Source organism: Hemitrygon akajei, chromosome 7 (assembly GCF_048418815.1).
Source record: "Hemitrygon akajei chromosome 7, sHemAka1.3, whole genome shotgun sequence".
In the NCBI taxonomy this organism is placed as follows: Eukaryota; Metazoa; Chordata; class Chondrichthyes; order Myliobatiformes; family Dasyatidae; genus Hemitrygon; species Hemitrygon akajei.
The window spans coordinates 150,521,233-150,540,658 of NC_133130.1; the positions used below are offsets into that span (position 1 = coordinate 150,521,233).

Consider the following 19,426-nt stretch of genomic DNA (forward strand, 5'->3'; position numbering starts at 1 on the left):
AGAAGGAGTATTCTGGAAGGTTTTGGGAGTCTTGAGGCCAGTCGTCAGCAGTACATGGAAGCCCAGTCTGAATGTTGGAAGAAATGTACCACCCTCCAAACTACACTTCCAATTTTATTCCGTGGAGCATTTCATTTCCCTCCTGGAGCAGAGCCTGTCAGTCCCATCTTCACTACATCAGCCACAGAACCCACAGAGCCAGAATCATCCTAAAACCTGAGGGATTGTCTAAGAGGAAACAAGTGATGTGGTAAGATAAGTGCATTGAACCATGCATTACCTGCAATTTTCTTACACATTTACTTTGTGATGGGAATTCTTGTTCAGGCTTGAGTTCTTTCTGCTGGTTTGACTATCTGCTCCCAAAGGTAGAAAACCTTATTGCACTTCAGATTCCCAAATGGTCATCAAGTATAAGGCAAGCCTGAGTTTGTACAACTAGAAGTTCTCACGGAACATCGCAATAATGCAGTCTCACGGCTCCTCAATAACTTCTGTAGAACTGAATTTTAGAAGTGGAGTCCAATTCATATATGCTAACAAATCATGAATTATATATATATATATATTTTATACCTACACACACACACAAAGTGGATTCTAGTTAATTGGGATATATCGGCACCTGAACATTTTGGCTCAATTAAGCGATTAAGTGGCTACCACATTAGTTGAAGTTTCATGGAAATAGTTAAAAGTTATAAAAAAAGACACATACAATTTGTGTAACAAATTACTGAGTAACAAATTATATATTTAAATGAAATGCAGAACAACTTAAAACACTACCAATACCTCTTCAGTACTACTGCGTATAATTGTGCATTACTTCATAATAGTTTCCCATGGAAGAATTCATCTGCTATGTTCTTACAATTGACTGAAAATGAACAAAATCACCTGGTGCAGAAAATGGACTACTGTGGCGACCCACTTCCTAGCGCACTCGAACCAGCTCACAAATAGCCAGCACGCCGGCATAAAGGCCAGTCCCAAAAGAGCGCCAGGTCTGCTTCACCAACAAGGGGAAAAGCCCGCGAGGGACTGTGAATATGTGCCCCCTACAGCATCCGCGCGCGGGACAGGACTGTGAATACGTTCCCCCTACAGCATCCGCGCCCGGGGAGGGCGGGATCAGGGAGGCTTTAAAGCGAGGCCGCGAAGTTCGAATAAAATCTTTTCTTAACTGCAGTTTACCGACTCCGTGTCGTTATTTCAGCGCTGCGTGTAGCACACCGCTACAATTGGTGACCCCGACGGCCCAAACGATATTTGGGCCGAAGATGACCGAAGCCGCATCTGTTCATGCAGTTTCGTTGAAACTGCCAAGCTTCTGGATGCTGCGACCTCACCTATGGTTCCAGCAAGCAGAAGCCCAATTCCACATTCGGCAGATAACCTCGGATGACACACATTACTACTATGTGGTGAGCTCCCTCGACCAGGAGACAGCCGCCCAGATTGAGGAGTTCATACAGTCACCCCCAGAAGACGGCAAATACACAGAATTCAAAGCCCTGCACATAAGGACTTTCGGACTCTCACGGCACGAGCGGGCTGCCCGTTTACTGCACCTGGATGGTTTGGGAGACAGACCTCCATTGGCTTTAATGAATGAGATGTTGTCTCTGGCCGGAGGACACAAGCCCTGCCTCATGTTTGAGCAGACATTCCTGGAGCAGCTGCCCGAAGACATACACCTGCTGCTGTCCGACGCGGATTTAAGCGACCCCCCCGGAAGGTGGCAGCCCGGGCGGACTTGCTGTGGACCGCCCAGAAGGTGAGTGGGGCATCCATCGCACTGATCACCAGGCCACGCTCCCAGCAACAAACCAGACCAGGCCCGGCCACAGAGCCCGCTAACCCCAGAGGCAGGGGTGAGGAGCCCAATGAACAATGGTGCTTCTACCACCAGTGGTGGGGCGCAGAAGCCCGCCGCTGTAGCCCGCCCTGCAAGTTCCCGGGAAACACCAGGGTCAGCTGCCACTGATGGCTACGGCGGCTGGCCATCGGGATAGCCTCCTGTATGTGTCGGACAAGCGGTCGGGATGCCGTTTTTTGGTCGACACCGGTGCCGAGATCAGCGTCTTACCTCCGACGAGTTACGACACCCGCAACAGGGCACCGGGTCCCACCCTGAGGGCCGTGAACGGCAGCACAGTAAGGACCTACGGCATCCATACGGTGCAGCTACAGTTTGGCTCCAGCCGGTTCACGTGGGACTTCACTCTGGCCGCCATAGCCCAACCGCTTCTGGGTGCGGATTTTTTGTGGGCTCACAGCCTGCTGGTCGACCTGCCCAGGAAGAGACTGGTCCACGCCAAGACCTTTCAGATGTTCTCCCTGGGTGCAGCCCAGTTGCCAGCCCCTCACCTCGGTTCCATCACGCTGTCCGACAACGACTTCACCAGAGTCCTGGCGGATTTCCCATCGGTTCTGGCACCACAGTTCGCAGCAGCCATGCCCCGACACGGCGTACAGCACCACATCCTGACCCAGGGACCACCCCTCCACGCCCGTGCTCGGCGGCTTCCCCCGGACAAGCTCTGACTGGCGAAGGAGGAGTTCAAGAGGATGGAGGAATTGGGGAACATACAACGGTCCGACAGCCCATGGGCCTCCCCCCTGCACATGATGCCCAAAGCGACAGGGGGCTGGAGACCATGCGGTGACTACCGCAGGCTGAACGAGGCTACCACACCGGACCGCTACCCTGTGCCGTACATTCAGGACTTTGCAGCAAACCTGCACGGCGCACGGATCTTCTCCAAGGTGGACCTCATCCGGGGTTACCATCAGATCCCAATGCATCCGGACGACGTCCCCAAAATGGCACTCATCACCCCTTTCAGCCTTTTCGAGTTCCTCCGCATGCCGTTCGGCCTGAAGAACGCCGCACAGACGTTTCAGCGGTTAATGGACGCGGTGGGACACGACCTGGACTTCGCATTCATCTATTTGGACGACATCCTCATAGCCAGCAGCAGTCGTCAGGAGCATTTGTCCCACCTCCGTCAACTCTATGCCCGACTGAGTGAATAGGGTCTAACAATCAACCCGGCCAAATGCCAGTTCAGGCTCGACACCTTCGACTTCCTGGGCTACAGGATTACTAAAGACGGGGCAACCCCTCTGCCCGCTAAGGTAGACGCGGTCCGCCATTTTCCCCGACCCACCACAATCAAAGGCCTTCAGGAATTCATGGGCGTGTTAAATCTCTACCACCGCTTCCTCCCTTCAGCTGCCTGAATCATGCGCCCCTTGTTCGCCCTGATGTCGGGTCCGGGCAAGGACATTGCCTGGGACGAGGAGTCCGCCGCTGCTTTCATTAAAACGAAAGAAGCCTTGGCGAACGCTGCAATGCTAGTGCACCCCAGAACGGACCTCCCTACCGCACTCACAGTGGACACATCTAACATGGCATTCGGTGGGGTACTGGAGCAACTCATCGCGGGTCACTGGCAACCCCTGGCATTTTTCAGCAAACACCTGCGACCACCCGAGCTCAAATACAGTACTTTCGACCGGGAACTGTTGGCGCTATACCTGGCAATCCGGCTTTTCAGGTACTTCTTAGAAGGTAGGCCCTTCACCGTGTTCACGGACCACAAGCCGCTTACCTTTACGTTCAGGAAGGTGTCCGATCCCTGGTCGTCCTGCCAACAGCGCCATCTGTCCTACATCTCTGAATACACGACGGATGTCCGGCACGTCTCGGGTAAGGACAATGTCGTGGCGGACGCGCTCTCTCGCCCTAACATTCACGCCCTTTTCCAAGGGGTAGACTTTGAGGCGCTGGCGGAGGCACAGCAGGCAGATGAAGAGATCCCTAGTTACAGAACCGCAGTCTCCAGTTTGCAGCTCCAGGACCTCCCCATAGGCCCAGGTGAGAGGACCCTACTCTGTGACGTCACCACCGGCCAACCCCGTCCCGTTGTCCCGGCGACGCGTTTTCGACTCCATTCAGAACTTAGTGCACCTCTCCGTCAGGACAACTGTCCGGGTGGTCTCCAGCAGGTTTGTTTGGCACGGACTCCGTAAGCAGGTCAGTGAATGGGCCAGAACGTGTATGCACTGCCAGACGGCCAAGGTGCAGCAGCACACCAAAGCTCTGCCGCAGCAGTTCCACCCCACCCAACGGCGTTTCGACCACATTCATGTGGATATCGTGGGTCCCCTGCCAGTGTCATGAGGAGCGCGGCACCTCCTCACTATCGTGGACCGGTTCACCAGATGGCCAGAGGCGATCCCGCTCACCAACACCACCTCCGAATCTTGCGCCCGGGCACTGATCACCACCTGGGTGTCCCGCTTTGGTGTACCGGCCCACATTACCTCCGACAGAGGCGCCCAGTTCACCTCCAGCCTGTGGTCAGCTATGGCCAGCCTTTTGGGGACACAGCTGCACCACACCACTGCCTACCACCCACAGTCGAACGGACTAGTGGAGCGTTTCCACCGTCACCTAAAGTCGGCTCTCATGGCCCACCTGAGAGGAGCTAACTGGGTGGACGAGCTTCCCTGGGTCCTACTCGGCATCCGCAAGGCACGCAAAGATGATCTGCATGCCTCGTCGGCCGAGTTGGTGTACGGCACACCCCTGGTCATCCCCGGGAAGTTCATACCAGCCCCAAGGGGGCAAGAGGAAGAACCCGCAGCGGTCCTGGGCAGACTATGCGAGAGGCTCGGTGACCTGGCCCCCATACCCACTTCGCAGCATGGGCAGAACCCGACCTGCGTACCCAAAGACCTGCAGAACTGTAAGTTTGTGTTTGTAAAAAGGGGCGGGCATCAGTCACCACTGCAATGGCCCTACGAGGGGCCGTTTACGGTGCTCAGGAACAACGGGTCCCCGATCGTGCTGGACGTTGGGGGGAGAGAGGAGGTTTTCATGGTGGACCGACTCAAACCGGCCCATGCGGTCGTGGCGCAACCGGTCTAGTTTCCAGCACCGTGGCGCAGAGTCCGGCCTTCCAAACAGGGTCTGGCCCAGACTGTGGACATTGGGGGGTGTATCGCCGGTTCTGGGGGGGGGGGGTTATGTGGCGACCCACTTCCTAGCGCACTCGAACCGGCTCACAAATAACCAGCGCGTCGGCACAAAGGCCAGTCCCAAAAGGGTGCCAGGTCTGCTTCACCAACAAGGGGAAAAGCCTGTGCGGGACTGTGAGTACATGCCCCCTACAGCATCCGCGCGCGGGACAGAACTGTGAATACGTGCCCCCTACAGCATCCGCACCCGGGGAGGGCGGGATCAGGGAGGCTTTAAAGCGAGGCTGCGAAGTTCAAATAAAATCTTTTTTTAACTGCAATTTACCGACTCCGTGTTGTTATTTCAGCGCTGCGTGTAGCACACCGCTACACTACTGACAAACAATGTTTTAGCCAATTACATCCCCCAAATTTTTATTGTAACATTTAAGAAACCTTCAAATACTTTGTAATTCCTAACTTGCTGGCCTTAGATAATTACACCCACCAAATCTTCGTTTTTATTATAGTATTCAAGTTACCTTCAAATTGTTTATAATTCCTAACTTGAAGTAGTGAAATAATTTTATTTTCATTCTTAGCTGTTTCTAGCATCTCTAAGCCTGAATGCTTGAAACCATGGTGAACAAAACAGTTCCAAATTATCTTACTGTATATTTCTTGCCAACTATCGGTGACAAAAGTCACTGTGTGTGTGCGCGTGTGTGTGTGTGTGTGTGTGTGTGTGTGTGTGTGTGTGTGTGTGTGTGTGTGTGTGTGTGTGTGTGTGTGTGTGTGTGTGTGTGTGTGTGTGTGTGTGTGTGCGTGCGTGTGTGTAAGAAATGTCAAAAGTTGGGGTTGATGTGAAAGATTTTCTGATCTTATGACCCTATTCAATAGTAAAATGTTGAAGTGTATAGGAAGGGACAGAGGTTCAAGATATGACTTTCCACATGAAATTAATGGGATGGTCACTGAGATGCCAATTTTCCAGTTTTGAAAAGCTACATATGGAGGTCATGGTCCTCAGAATGAAGAGGGCACTGTTTAAAAACTGTGATGAAGAAATGTTAATTTACATAAGATGCTTGGAATCTGTAGAAAATCCAGCAGAGGGCTTTGAATGCTCAATGTTTATGTTCAAGAATGAGTTTGATGTAATTTTGGGTGTGAAGTTAATTAAGAGATGTGGGAATAGTGTGCGAAAGTGTAGCTGATGTAGAAGATTTGCCTTATGTTACCGAGGCAATTTCAGTAGCCTACCCATGCTCTTTATCTTATATTGATGTTTAACTACTCAAGGATGCTGCAGCAACACCTCTGAGATTTGAGTTAATTTAGTCAGAGTGATGGAATTGAGTTTTATTATCTCCTAGTTGTTAGGTTTCAAGAAAGGAAGCTTTAACTCAGTTCTCATTGTGTCTGGACATCATAACATAAAGCCTCTTTTGGTCCAAGAGAGATTCGCTCACATCAACTGTGCTAATTTCAGGAACAACATTCGCTCACTTCAGGAAGGGTAAGACAAAGGAACACATACCAATCCTCACAGAGGAATCAGAAGTGGAGAGAGTGAGCAGTTTCAAGTTCCTGGTTGTCGTGTTTTCTGAGAACCTAACCTGGTCCCAACATATTGATGCAGCTATAAAGAAGGCAAGACAGGAACTATACTTCATTTGGAGTTTAAAGAGATTTGGTATGTCAACAAAAACGCTCAAAAACTTCTATAGATGTACCATGGAGAGCATTCTGATGGGTTGTATCATCATCTGGTACGGGGGAGCTATGGCACAGGACCAAAAGAAGCTGCAGAGGGTCGTAAATTTAGTCAGCTCCATCTTGGGTACTAGCCTACAAAGTACCTAGGACATCTCCAAGGAGCGGCATCTTAGAAAGACAGCATTCATTATTAAGGATCCCCAGCACCCAGGGCATGACTTTTCTCATTGTTACCGTCAGGCAGAAGATACAGAAGCCTGAAGACACACACTCAGCGATTCAGGAACAGCTTCTTCCCTCTGCATGTGATTTCTAAATGGACATTGAAACTAAGAGCACTACCTCACTTTTTTAATATATATTTTTGTTTTTTGCATGATTTTTTAAATCTATTCAATATACATATACTGTAATTGATTTACTTATTTATTTACTTGTTTTCTGTTATTATATTATATATTGAACTGCTGCTGCTAAGTTAACAAATTTCATGACATGCTGGTAATAAGAAAGCTGATTCTGATTCTGAATAAAAGTACTCTTAATTTGTATCTGGTATGGAAAACATGTACTAACTCACTAGTCAAAATGTAGCTTCTTATCTAATTGAACTTCAGCTATTTATTGGTCCTCGTACACTTTCCAACCTGGTAACACTTGTTTTTTGCAGTAAGGCAGCACCTTGGTGTAGGTTTATTAATTTGCCGGTCAGATGGTAGTGGGGCAGTGGTTAGGCTGTCCAAATGCTATTCAGGAGTGAACGTTATGGTTTTTTGATGGTTTACTTATTTGAGTTGCAGGATTAGTTTTATACTTGGGTGCTGTATTGAAAATCCTAGCTAATGAATCGAGTACAAGGACTGCACAGAATTGCTTGTATTTGACCTGTACCCAAGTGGATCCCAGTGAATCTCAGCAATTCTTCTTCTTCTTGAGCCCATCGCCCCCACTGGGGCAGAGGCTGCTGACAGTAGCTCACCAGAACCCTCGGTCCTGGGCCAACCTTTCACACTGATTCCCAGTGTCGCCCGTCTTCTTGATGTATCCTTTCTGTCCCAGGAATGAGGTCTTTGGAGCTTCTGTTGATGTTTTTACAGGACGTTTTAGCTCTGGGTTTTTACAGGATGGGGTTGCTAGCCCCAGGTCCAACCCTCCTATTATTGTGGCTGGGCTTGGGACCGTCCATGGCGGAGTAATTTCAACCTACATTGTTAACCTACAGTATCGTAGACAATACTTTGGCACGGTTGTATTTATGCAGTGAAATCTGAAACGGTAATGGAGGTGAGATAACAGGGTTAAGGTTCACTGTTGGTGCTTGCAGAACACTTCTTTTCCAGCAAACCGGTTGCCTGATGGGAAATACTGTGGTCTGTACAGTCGTGTAATGAAGGAAACTGCTGTTCGCAATCATGCTGCTCGTGTTATTCTCACTTTCAAATACGAGTTAGCACCTTTATGCTGGCATCTCCGATACTCTGCAGTTTCCAAGATAATATTAATGAAGGTAGAATATAAAATACACTCATTATCGAACATGCTTTCCCAGAACAAAGTGGCTGTCTGTTTTCAGTGAACCGATTTCTATACAGTTCTAGATATATGCGAAATAGATCTGTTTGTGTGCTTTGAGCTGCAAAGGGAAATCATTGCCATTTATCTTTTCTATTTAGAGCAGAAGTGGAACTTGCACATAATGAGATTCTATCCATTTAGCTGCTTTTCCGTACAAAACTATCAAAGCCTACTCTGAAACTGGAGTAAAATTCTCTGAGTGTTTTATCAGTCATGCAAGGCTTCTTTAATTACTGTTCCTTGATCTGCTCCATGTTTGCAGTCATCCCCACTTCGTTTTGATAATTTTAGATCACAGAGAGCTGCTAAAATTAGCTGGACCAGTTGCAGGAAAGTGCTGGCTAAGTTGACCAAGCTGTTGTTAAAAAGAGTTTGTAAAGCACTGGATAAGCACAATGTTTAATCATAGCTTTTAGCTTGACAGGTCAAATACACTTGTTAAAAGAAAAGCTGTACGTACACTTTATGTCAGGGTTCCCAACCTGGGGGACCATGGATACCTCAGTTAATGATAAGCCTCATTGACATAAAAAAGGTTCACAACCTTTACTCTATGTACATACAATCAGCCCACATAGTTAAACTAATCTTATGTATATATGGCCACACTCAATAGTTACCTGTACATTGTGTTTTATAGGATTACTTTTATATTTATATTTGTTTTTTTTTATCATCTTTGTGTTTTATATGCTGTATTCGATCCAGAGTAACGATCATTTCGTTCTCCTTTACATTTGTGTAGTGAAAAATGATAATAAACAATCTAGAATCTTGAATACAAAAAGTAAACACTTACAATACAATGATTATACATAGAAGAAAATAGACCAGACATTTGCTCTTTAATAAAGGGATAAAGCATGTATCCAGTCCAACAAGTAAAACATTTCCAAAATTGCTCCTTAGAAATTTATCCTTAGTCAAGGGAAAGTCATTGGAGTGAACTCCATAGAGAGTGTGTAACACACTGATGTGACTCCGTAGTGCTGCTGAATTGGGATTATTCCTAGGCATCTTTATTTGTCTCCTCTTTATATTAAACTACTTAATATTAATGAAAAATGAGGGTTGCATTTGTGCCAGCGTTCAATGGCTTTTAGTGTTTCTCAAAGGCCAGCAGCCCTCTAATCATGCAGATTCCATGATATTGCAGTGACCCAGCAAAATAAGATAACATTTATGTTATGTTGTAGCGATGTGCTACACACAGCGCTGAAATAACGACACACAGTCGGTAAGTCGCTTCGAGACTAGTTTTTTCAAACTTCGCGGCGCTGGCATGCAATCCCCCGCGCCCGCCCTCTCCGGGCAGAAATGACGTCAGAGATGCATTACCAAAGTCTCCCCCCACCCCCCCGCACGCTGGCTATTTGTGAGCCGGTTTACCTGCACAGAAAGTGGTTCGCCCCCCCCCCCCCCCAGAACCGGCGATACAACCCCCAATGTCCACAGTGTGGATCAGTCTCTGTTTGGGAGGTCTGCCTCTGCGCCGCAGTGCCTGAACCTCGACCGGCTGCGCCGTCCACATGGGCTGATTTGAGTCGGTCCACCGTGAAAACCTCCTCTTTCCCCCCAACGTCCAGAACGTACGTGGACCCGTTGTTGTTGATCACCTTGAACGGCCCCTCGTACAGCCGATGTAGTGGTGCCCGGTGTCCGCCCCTTCGTACAAACACAAACTTACAGTTCTGCAGGTCTTTGGGTACATGGGTTGGGGTCCGCCCCTGCTGTGAAGTCGGTACGGGGGCCAGGTTGCCGAGCCTTTCACGTAGTCTGTCCAGGACTGCTGCGGGTTCTTCCTCTTGCCCCTTTGGGGCTGGTATGAATTCTCCTGGGACGGCCAGGGGTGCACCGTACACCAACTCGGCCGACAAGGCATGCAGATCCTCTTTGGGCGCAGTGCGAATTCCAAGCAGGACCCAGGGAAGCTCGTCCACCCACTTAGGTCCTCTCAGGCGGGCCATGAGTGCCGACTTCAAGTGACAGTGGAAGCGTTCCACTAGTCCGTTCGACTGTGGGTGGTAGGCAGTAGTGTGGTGTAGCTGCGTTCCCAACAGGCTTGCCACAGCCGACCACAGGTTGGAGGTCAACTGGACGCCTCTGTAGGAGGTAATGTGGGCCGGCACCCCGAAGCATGCTACCCAGGTTGCAATCAGTGCTCGGGCGCAGGAATCGGCAGGTGTGTCGGTGAGTGGGACCGCCTCTGGCCACCTCGTGAACCGGTCTACCATAGTTAGGAGGTATCGCACTCCTCGGGACACTGGTAGGGGGCCCAAGATATCCACATAAATGTGGTCAAACCTCCGGTGGGTGGGTTCAAACTGCTGCGGCGGGGCTTTAGTGTGCCGCTGCACCTTGGTTGTTTGGCACTTCGCGCATGTTCTGGCCCATTCACTGACCTGCTTGTGAAGTCCGTGCCACGCGAACTTGCTGGAGACCAGCCGGACGGTTGTCCTGATAGATAGGTGCGCTAAACCGTGTATGGAGTCGAAAACCCGCCGCCTCCAGGCTGCCAGGATGATGGGGCGAGGTTGGCCGGTAGCCACATCGCACAGGAGGGTCCTATCACCTGGGCCTACGAGAAAGTCCTGCAGCTGCAAACCCGAAACTGCGGTCCTGTAGCTGGGCATCTCATCGTCTGCCTGCTGTGCCTCTGCCAGTGCTGCATAGTCCACCCCCAGGGACAGGGCCTGGACAGCTGGTCTGGAGAGTGCGTCCGCCACAACATTGTCCTTTCCTGAGACATACTGGCTGTCCGTCGTGTACTCAGAGATGTAGGACAGATGTCACTGCTGGCGAGCCGACCAGGTATCGGACACCTTCATGAACGCGAAGGTCAATGGTTTGTGGTCCATGAACGCGGTGAACGGCCTGCCTTCTGAGGAGTACCTGAAATACCGGATTGCCAGATACAGTGCCAACAGCTCCCGGTCAAAATCACTGTACTTGAGTTCGGGTGGCCGTAGGTGCTTGCTGAAGAACGCCAGGGGTTGCCAGCGCCCCTCGATGAGCTGCTCCAGTACCCCATCGACTGCTGTGTCGGATGCGTCCACCATGAGGGCGGTCGGAACGTTCGTTCTGGGGTGCACCAGCATCGCGGCATCTGCCAAGGCTTCCCTGGAGTTAACCAAAGTGGCCTCGGCCTCCTCGTCCCAAGTAATGTCCTTGCCTTGGGACGAGGAGGACATCAGGGTGTACAAAGGGCGCATGATACGGGCTGCTGAGGGGAGGAAACGGTGGTAGAAGTTCACCATACCAACGAACTCCTGCAGGCCTTTGATCGTGTTGGGCCAGGCAAAGTGGCGGATCGCGTCTACCTTGACGGGCAGAGGTGTTACCCCGTCTTTGGTAATCCTGTGGCCCAGGAAGTCGATGGTATCGAGACCGAACTGGCATTTGGCCGGGTTGATCATAAGGCCGAAATCACTCAGGCGGGAGTAGAGCTGGCGGAGGTGGGACAGATGCTCCTGGTGACTACTACTGGCTATAAGAATGTCGTCCAAATAGATGAACGCAAAGTCCAGGTCGCGTCCCACCGCATCCATTGGCCGCTGGAACTTCTGTCGGCATTCTTCAGGCTGAATGGGGTGATGAGTGCTGTTTTGGGGATGTCTTCAGGGTGCACCGGGATTTGATGGTATCCCCGGACGAGGTCTACTTTGGAAAATATTCTTGCCCCTTGCAGGATTGCTGCAAAGTCCTGTATGTGCGGCATGGGGTAGCGATCTGGAGTTGTAGCCTCATTCAGTCAGCGGTCTCCAACCCCCAGCTGCTTTGGGCACCATGTGCAGGGGGGAGGCCCATGGGCTGTCGGACCTCCGTACGATCCCCAATTCCTCCATCCTCTTGAACTCCTCCTTCGCCAGGCGGAGCTTTTCCGGGGGGAGCCTTCGTGCGCGGGCATGGAGGGGTGGTCCCTGGGTCGGGATGTGGTGCTGTACTCTGTGTCTAGGCATGGCTGCCATGAACTGCGGTGCCAGAATTGATGGAAAATCCACCAGGATTCTGGTGAATTTGTTGTCCGACAGCGTGTTGGAGTCCAGGTGTGGGGCCGGCAACTTGGCTTCATCCAGGGAGAATGTCTGGAAAGTCTCGGCATGTACCAGTCTTTTCCCTTGCAAGTCGACCAGCAGGCTGTGAGCTCACAAGAAGTCCGCCCCCAGGAGTGGTTGGGCTACCACGGCCAGTGTGAAGTCTCACATGATCCAGCTGGCGCCAAACTGCAGCTGCACTGTGCGGGTGCCGTAGGTCCGTATCGTGCTGCCGTTTGCGGCCCTCAGGGTGGGTCCTGGCTTCCTGTTGCGGGTGTCGTACCCCGTCGGGGGCAATGCGCTGATTCCCACTCCGGTGTCGACCAAGAAGCGACGTCCTGACTGTTTGTCCCGGACGTACAAGAGGCTGTCCTGGTGGCCAGCCGCCATAGTTATTAGCGGCAGCTGGCCCTTGCAGGGTGGGCGACAACGGCGGGCTTTTGTACCCCACCGCTGGTGGTAGAAACACCACTGTTCACTGGCCTCTTCACTCCTGCCTCTGTGTTGTGTGCGCCCCCCCCCCCCCCCGTCGGGCCTGGTCTGGGCCGCTGTTGGGCGCGTGGCCTGGTAATCTGACGGATGGACGCCACGCTCTCCCTCTCAGCTTTCCAAAGCACGTTTGCCCGGGCGGCCAACTTCCGGGGGTCACTGAAATCTGCATCGGCCAGCAGCAGATGTATGTCCCGGGTAGTTGCTCTAGGAACGCCTGCTCGAACATGAGGCAGTGCTTGTGTCCGTCAGCCAGGGACAGCATCTCGTTCATCAATGCTGATGGCAGTCTGTCTCCCAAACCGTCCAGGTGAAGCACACGGGCACCCCGCTCATGCCGTGAGAGGCCAAAGGTCCCAATGAGCAGCGCTTTGAGTGCTTCATATTTGCCTTCTTCCGGGGGCGACTGTATGAAGTCCGCAACCTGGGCGGCCGTCTCCTGGTCAAGGGCGCTCACCACGTGATAGTAACGCGTGGAATCAGAAGATATCTGCTGAATCTGGAACTGGGCTTCTGCTTGGCTAAACCACACGCGTGGTCGCAGTGTCCAGAAAGTCGGCAGTTTTAGTGAAACTGCGCGAACAGATGAAGTGTCGGTCATCTTTGGTCTAAATCCCGTTTGGACCGTCGGGGTCACCAATGTAGCAATGTGATACACACAGCGCTGAAATAACGACATGTAGTCGGTAAGTCGCTTTGAGACTAGTTTTTTCAAACTTCATGGCACTGGCATTTAATCCCTAGCACCCGCCCTCTCCGGGCGGAAATGACATCAGAGGTGCATTACCAAAGTCTCCCCCCGCGCGCTGGCTATTTGTGAGCCGGTTCACCTGCACAGAAAGTGGGTCGCCACAATGTTTTATAACTTCAAAACATTAAGTAAATTCAAAGGAAGATATGGGAGTCCAATATGTGAATTTAACTACAGGTGTAATTTCATCTTTAAGCAAAATGTGCATGTATCACGTAGTATGCACATAACATATTTTACTTATAACCCATAATTATTTAAACAGCAGGATGTTTAATCTATCTATATATACACACACACAAGATTGCTCAAATATTACTGAAATATTAAATACACAACTCTATATGTGAGATTTATTGGTATTTTCTTATTGTAACCTGTACAAGGAGCTACTTTTGTTGGGATGACATCCAGGTAGACCATGTAATATATGTATAACACTAAGGAATCTAATGTAGCAGCTAATGAAGCAAATTGCAATGCAGAAAAATAAATCAAGTGCAAGGGCCATAATGAGGTTGTTTTGGAAATCAAGAATTCATCTTTAACATATGAGAGTTCTATTCAAGTGTCCTAAGCAATGGTATAGACACTGACCTCCAATCTGACAGCATGTGCCTTCAAGTTTTTCTATCTTCTGCAGACAGGAAAGGGTTTAATTGAGATGACTATGTTTGGGGGTGGGGTTAGGGAGGAGTTCCTGATTATTACCTGCTCTGCCCAGGCAATGGGAAGTACAGAAGTGTCATTGCAGGGGGGATTGCTTTGCATGAAGGATGGGGCTTTTGAAACTACTCTGAAACTAGAGTTTCATTCATCCTTTGCATGAAGGATGGGGCTCTTGAAACTACTCTGAAACTGGAGTAAAATTCTCTGAGTGTTTTATGAGTCATGCAAGGCTTCTTTAATTACTGTTCCTTGATCTGCTCCATGTTTGCAGTCATCCCCACTTGGTTTTGGTAATCTTAGATCACAGAGAGCTGCTAAAATTAACTGGACCAGTTGCAGGAAAGTGCTGGCTAAGATGACCAAGCTCTTGTTAAAAAGAGTTTGTAAAGCACTGGATAAGCAACTCTCTTAATTTTTTTTTGTAGCACAGCTGCCACACCAAACTGTGATGCAACTAGATAGTATGCTTTCTGTGGTGCTCTAACCAAAAATTGGTTAGAGTTATTGGGGATATACCAAATTTCTCAGCCTTCTGAGGAAGTCGATGCATTAGTATGCTTTTGTAGCCTTTTATGACTGAAGCCAGAACAAATTGTTAGTGTTGTTTACACCTAGGAACCTCAAACTCTCAACCATCTCCACCTCAACTCCACTCAAACAGACTGGAGAGTGCTCCTACACACCATTTCCTGAAGTCAAAGACAAGCTCCTTTCTTTTGTTGACATTAAGGGAGAAGTTGTTGTCTTGATCCCATGCTCTTTACCTCCTTTTTGTACTTCATGATGTTTGAGATCGAGCCAACTATGGTGGTGTCATCTGCAAATTTGCAAGTTGAGTTTGAGAGATATTTGGCTCTATGGTCCAGTTTGAGTCAATATTCAAGACACCGAGTGAAAGGAAAAACTATATTATGGTACTGAAAATGCAACTAAGTGGGAACTGGTGGTGAGGATAATGATGATGGAAGTGCTGAGGGCAGACATGACCATTGAGTAGTGGTGGAAATGTTGGAGCTCTTGGAGCTGGGCTGTGTGTGGAAGGTCATAAGCAGTCCACTCAGCCAGAAACGAGAATCACTATTGGGTAAGTGTGTGCTATTTTAAACCTAGCCTTAACTGCAGTGCTTGAGATGGAGCTGATTTTATAGTGTCAAATATTGCCTGTGTTTCAGGTGACCGAGACACGGACCGGACCATTGGGATGTAGCAGCTATGAGAACCTTGACTCAGTGAGCTCAGTACTACTGCAGAGTCCTGAGAGCAGACTGCACTTGCAAGGTTAGTGCTTGGGTTTGATGGAAAGAGCGGTGGTGGAGGGTGGTGGGAGCATCAGTGGCCAAGAGAATGGTCATCACATCTCACTGCCTGTACAATGTACTTGTCAAAGAAAGCCGGTTCCCAGTTGCCACAGAAGGGAATGCACCAGCGTTGGAAATATTAACCTGAAGATACCTAAAATGATGTGTAAAAGAATGAGAATCAGAATCACTTTTAGTATCACTGACATACTCTTACTTGTTAACACAAAATACTCTGCAAATGCTGGGGTCAAAGTAACATGTAGAACACGCTGGAGGAACTCAGCAGGTTGGGCGGCATCCGTGCAAATGAACAGTCAACATTTCAAGCTGAGACCCTTCGTCATGACTGAGCAGTCAACGTTTCGAGTCCTGACGAAGGGTCTCGGCCCGAAATGTTGACTTGTGGCGACCCACTTCCTGCGCAGGCGAACCAGTTCACAAACAGCCAGCACACGGGGAGAGACTGGTAATGCAACTCTGACGTCATTTCCGCCCGGAGAGGGTAGGCGCTAGGGATTAAATGCCAGCGCCGCAAAGTTTGAATAAATTAGTCTCGAAACGACTTACCGACTGCGTGTCATTATTTCAGTGCTGTGTGTAGCACATCGCTACATTGGTGACCCCGACGGTCCAAACGGGATTTGGACCAAAGATGACCGACTCTTCATCTGTTCACGCAGTTTCACTAAAACTGCCGACTTTCTAGACACTGCGACCACGCGTGTGGTTTAGCCAAGCAGAAGCCCAGTTCCAGATTCGGCAGATCTCTTCTGATTCCATGCGTTACTATCACATGGTGAGCGCCCTTGACCAGGAGACGGCCACCCAGGTTACGGACTTCATACAATCATCCCCGGAGGAAGGCAAATATGAAGCATTCAAAGCGCTGCTCATTGAGACCTTTGGCCTCTCACAGCGTGAGCGGGGTGCCCGCCTGCTTCACCTGGACGGTTTGGGAGACAGACTGCCGTCAGCATTGATGAATGAGATGCTGTCCCTGGCTGACGGACACAAGCCCTGCCTCATGTTTGAGCAAGCATTCCTAGAGCAACTACCCAAGGACATACATCTGCTGCTGGCCAACGCAGATTTCAGCGACCCCCGGAAGGTGGCGGCCCAGGCAGACGAGCTGTAGAAAGCCAAGAGGGAGAGCGTGGCATCCGTCGGTCAGATTACCAGGCCACGCGCCCAACAGTGAACCAGACCAGGCCCGGCAGGGGGGCGCACACAATACAGAGGCAGAAGTGAGGAGGCCAGTGAACAGTGGTGTTTCTACCACCAGCAGTGGGGCACAAACGCCCGCCGTTGTCGCCTGCCCTGCAAGGGCCAGGGCCAGCTGCCGCTAATGACTACGGCGGCTGGCCACCAGGACAGCCTCTTGTACGTCTGGGACAAACAGCTGGGACACCGCTTCTTGGTCGACACCGGAGCGGAGATCAGCCACTTGCCCCTGATGGGGTACGACACCCGCAACAGGAAGCCAGGACCCACCCTGAGGGCTGCAAATGGCAGCACGATATGGACCTACGGCACCCACACAGTGCAGTTGCAGTTCGGCGCCAGCCAGTTCACGTGGGACTTCACACTGGCCGCCGTGGCCCAACCACTCCTGGGGGCGGACTTCTTGCGAGCTCACAGTCTGCTGGTCGACTTGCAATGGGAAAGACTGGTACATGCCGAGACTTTCCAGACATTCTCCCTGGGTGAAGCCAAGTTGCCGGCCCCACACCTGGACTCCATCACGCTGTTGGACAACAAATTCACCAGAGTCCTGGCGGACTTTCCATCGATTCTGGCACTGCAGTTCATGGCAGCCATGCCCAGACACGGGGTACAGCACCACATCTCGACCCAGGGACCACCCCTCCACACCAGTGCATGACGGCTCCCCCCAGAAAAGCTCCGCCTGGCGAAGGAGGAGTTCAAGAGGATGGAGGAATTGGGGATCGTATGGAGGTCCGACAGCCCATGGGCCTCCCCTCTGCACATGGTGCCCAAAGCAGCCAGGGGTTGGAGACCATGCAGCGACTACCGCAGACTGAACGAGGCTACCACTCCAGACCGCTACCCCGTGCCGCACATGCAGGACTTTGCATCAAACCTGCATGGGGCAAGAATCTTTTCCAAAGTAGACCTCGTCCGGGGATACCATCAAATACTGGTGCACCCTGAAGACATCCCCAAAACAGTACTCATCACCCCATTCAGCTTGATGGAGTTCCTCCGAATGCCATTCGGCCTGAAGAATGCCACACAGACATTCCAGTGGCCTAATGGACACGGTGGCATGCGACCTGGACTTTGCGTTCATCTATTTGGACGACATCCTTATAGCCAGCAGTTGTCATCAGGAGCATCTGTCCCAACTCTGTTGGTATGGTGAACTTCTACCACCGTTTCCTCCCCATCAGCAGCCCGTATCATGCGCCCTTTGTACACCCTGATGTCGGGTAAAGGCAAAGACATTACTTGGGACGAGGAGGCCGCAGCCGCTTTCGTTAAAGCCAAGGAATCCTTGGCAGATGCCGCGATACTGGTACATCCCAGAATGAACGTTCTGACTGCATTCACGGTGGACGCATCCGACACAGCAGTCGGTGGGGTGCTGGAGCAGCTCATCGAGGGGTGCTGGCAACCCCTGGCATTCTTCAGCAAGCACCTACGACCACCTGAACTCAAGTACAGTGCTTTCGACCGGGAGCTGTTGGCACTGTATCTGGCAAACCGGCATTTCAGGTACTTCTTAGAAGGCAGGCCGTTCACCACGTTCACGGACCACAAACCGTTGACCTTCACGTTCACGAAGGTGTCTGATCCCTGGTCGGCTCACCAGCAGCGACATCTGTCCTACATCTCCGAGTACACGATGGACATCCAGCATGTCTCGGGAAAGGACAACGTCGTGGCGGATGCACTCTCCAGACCAGCTGTCCAGGCCCTGCCCCTGGGGGTGGACTATGCAGCACTGGCGGAGGCGCAGCAGGCAGACAACGAGATGCCCAGCTACAGGACCACAGTCTAGTGTTTGCAGCTGCAGGACTTTCTTGTAGGCCCAGGTGAGAGTACCCTCCTGTGCGACGTAGCTACCGGCCAACCTCGCCCCATCCAGCAGCCTGGAGGCGGCGAGTTTTCGACTCCATACACAGTTTGGCGCACTCATCTATCAGGACAACCGTCCGGCTGGTCTCCAGCAAGTTCGTGTGGCACGGACTTCACAAGCAGGTCAGTGAATGGGCCAGAACGTGCGGGCAATGCCAAACAGCCAAGGTGCAGCGGCACACTAAAGCTCCACCGCAGCAGTTCGAACCCACCCACCGGAGGTTCGACCACATTCATGTGGATATCGTGGGCCCCCTACCAGTGTCCCGAAGAGTGCAATACCTCCTATCTATAGTAGACCGGTTCACGAGGTGGCCAGAGGCGGTCCCGCTCACCAACACACCTGCCGATTCCTGCGCCCGAGCACTGATCGCAACCTGGGTAACACGTTTCAGGGTACTGGCTCACATTACCTCCGACAGAGGCGCCCAGTTCACCTCCAGCCTGTGGTCGGCTGTGGCCAGCCTGTTGAGAATGCAGCTACACCACACAACTGCCTAACACCCACAGTCGAACGGACTGGTGGAACGCTTCCACCGTCACTTGAAGTCAGCACTCATGGCCCGCCTGAGAGGACATAACTGGGTGGACGAGCTTCCCCGGGTCCTGCTTGGAATTTGCACAGCGCCCAAAGAGGATCTACACACCTCGTCGGCTGAGTTGGTGTACGGCACGCCCCTGGCTGTCCCAGGAGAGTTCATACCAGCCCCAAGGGAGCAAGAGGAAGAACCCGCAGCAGTCCTGGACAGACTACGTGAAAGGCTCGGCAACCTGGCCCCCGTACCGACTTCACAGCACGGGTGGACCCCAACCCATGT

The 19,426-nt window shown here is 51.2% G+C and overlaps 1 protein-coding gene across 3 annotated transcripts in view; it reads left to right on the top strand.

Moving 5' to 3' along the window:
* The window catches only part of brinp1 (bone morphogenetic protein/retinoic acid inducible neural-specific 1), a 403,545-nt gene that overhangs the window by 335,687 nt on the left and 48,432 nt on the right, over positions 1–19,426 (top strand). For all 3 annotated transcript variants that reach the window (XM_073052225.1, XM_073052228.1, XM_073052227.1), the window contains one exon: positions 15,381–15,486. In XM_073052225.1, coding sequence (XP_072908326.1) covers positions 15,381–15,486 — 106 coding nt within the window. The remainder of the gene's footprint in view (positions 1–15,380; positions 15,487–19,426) is intronic.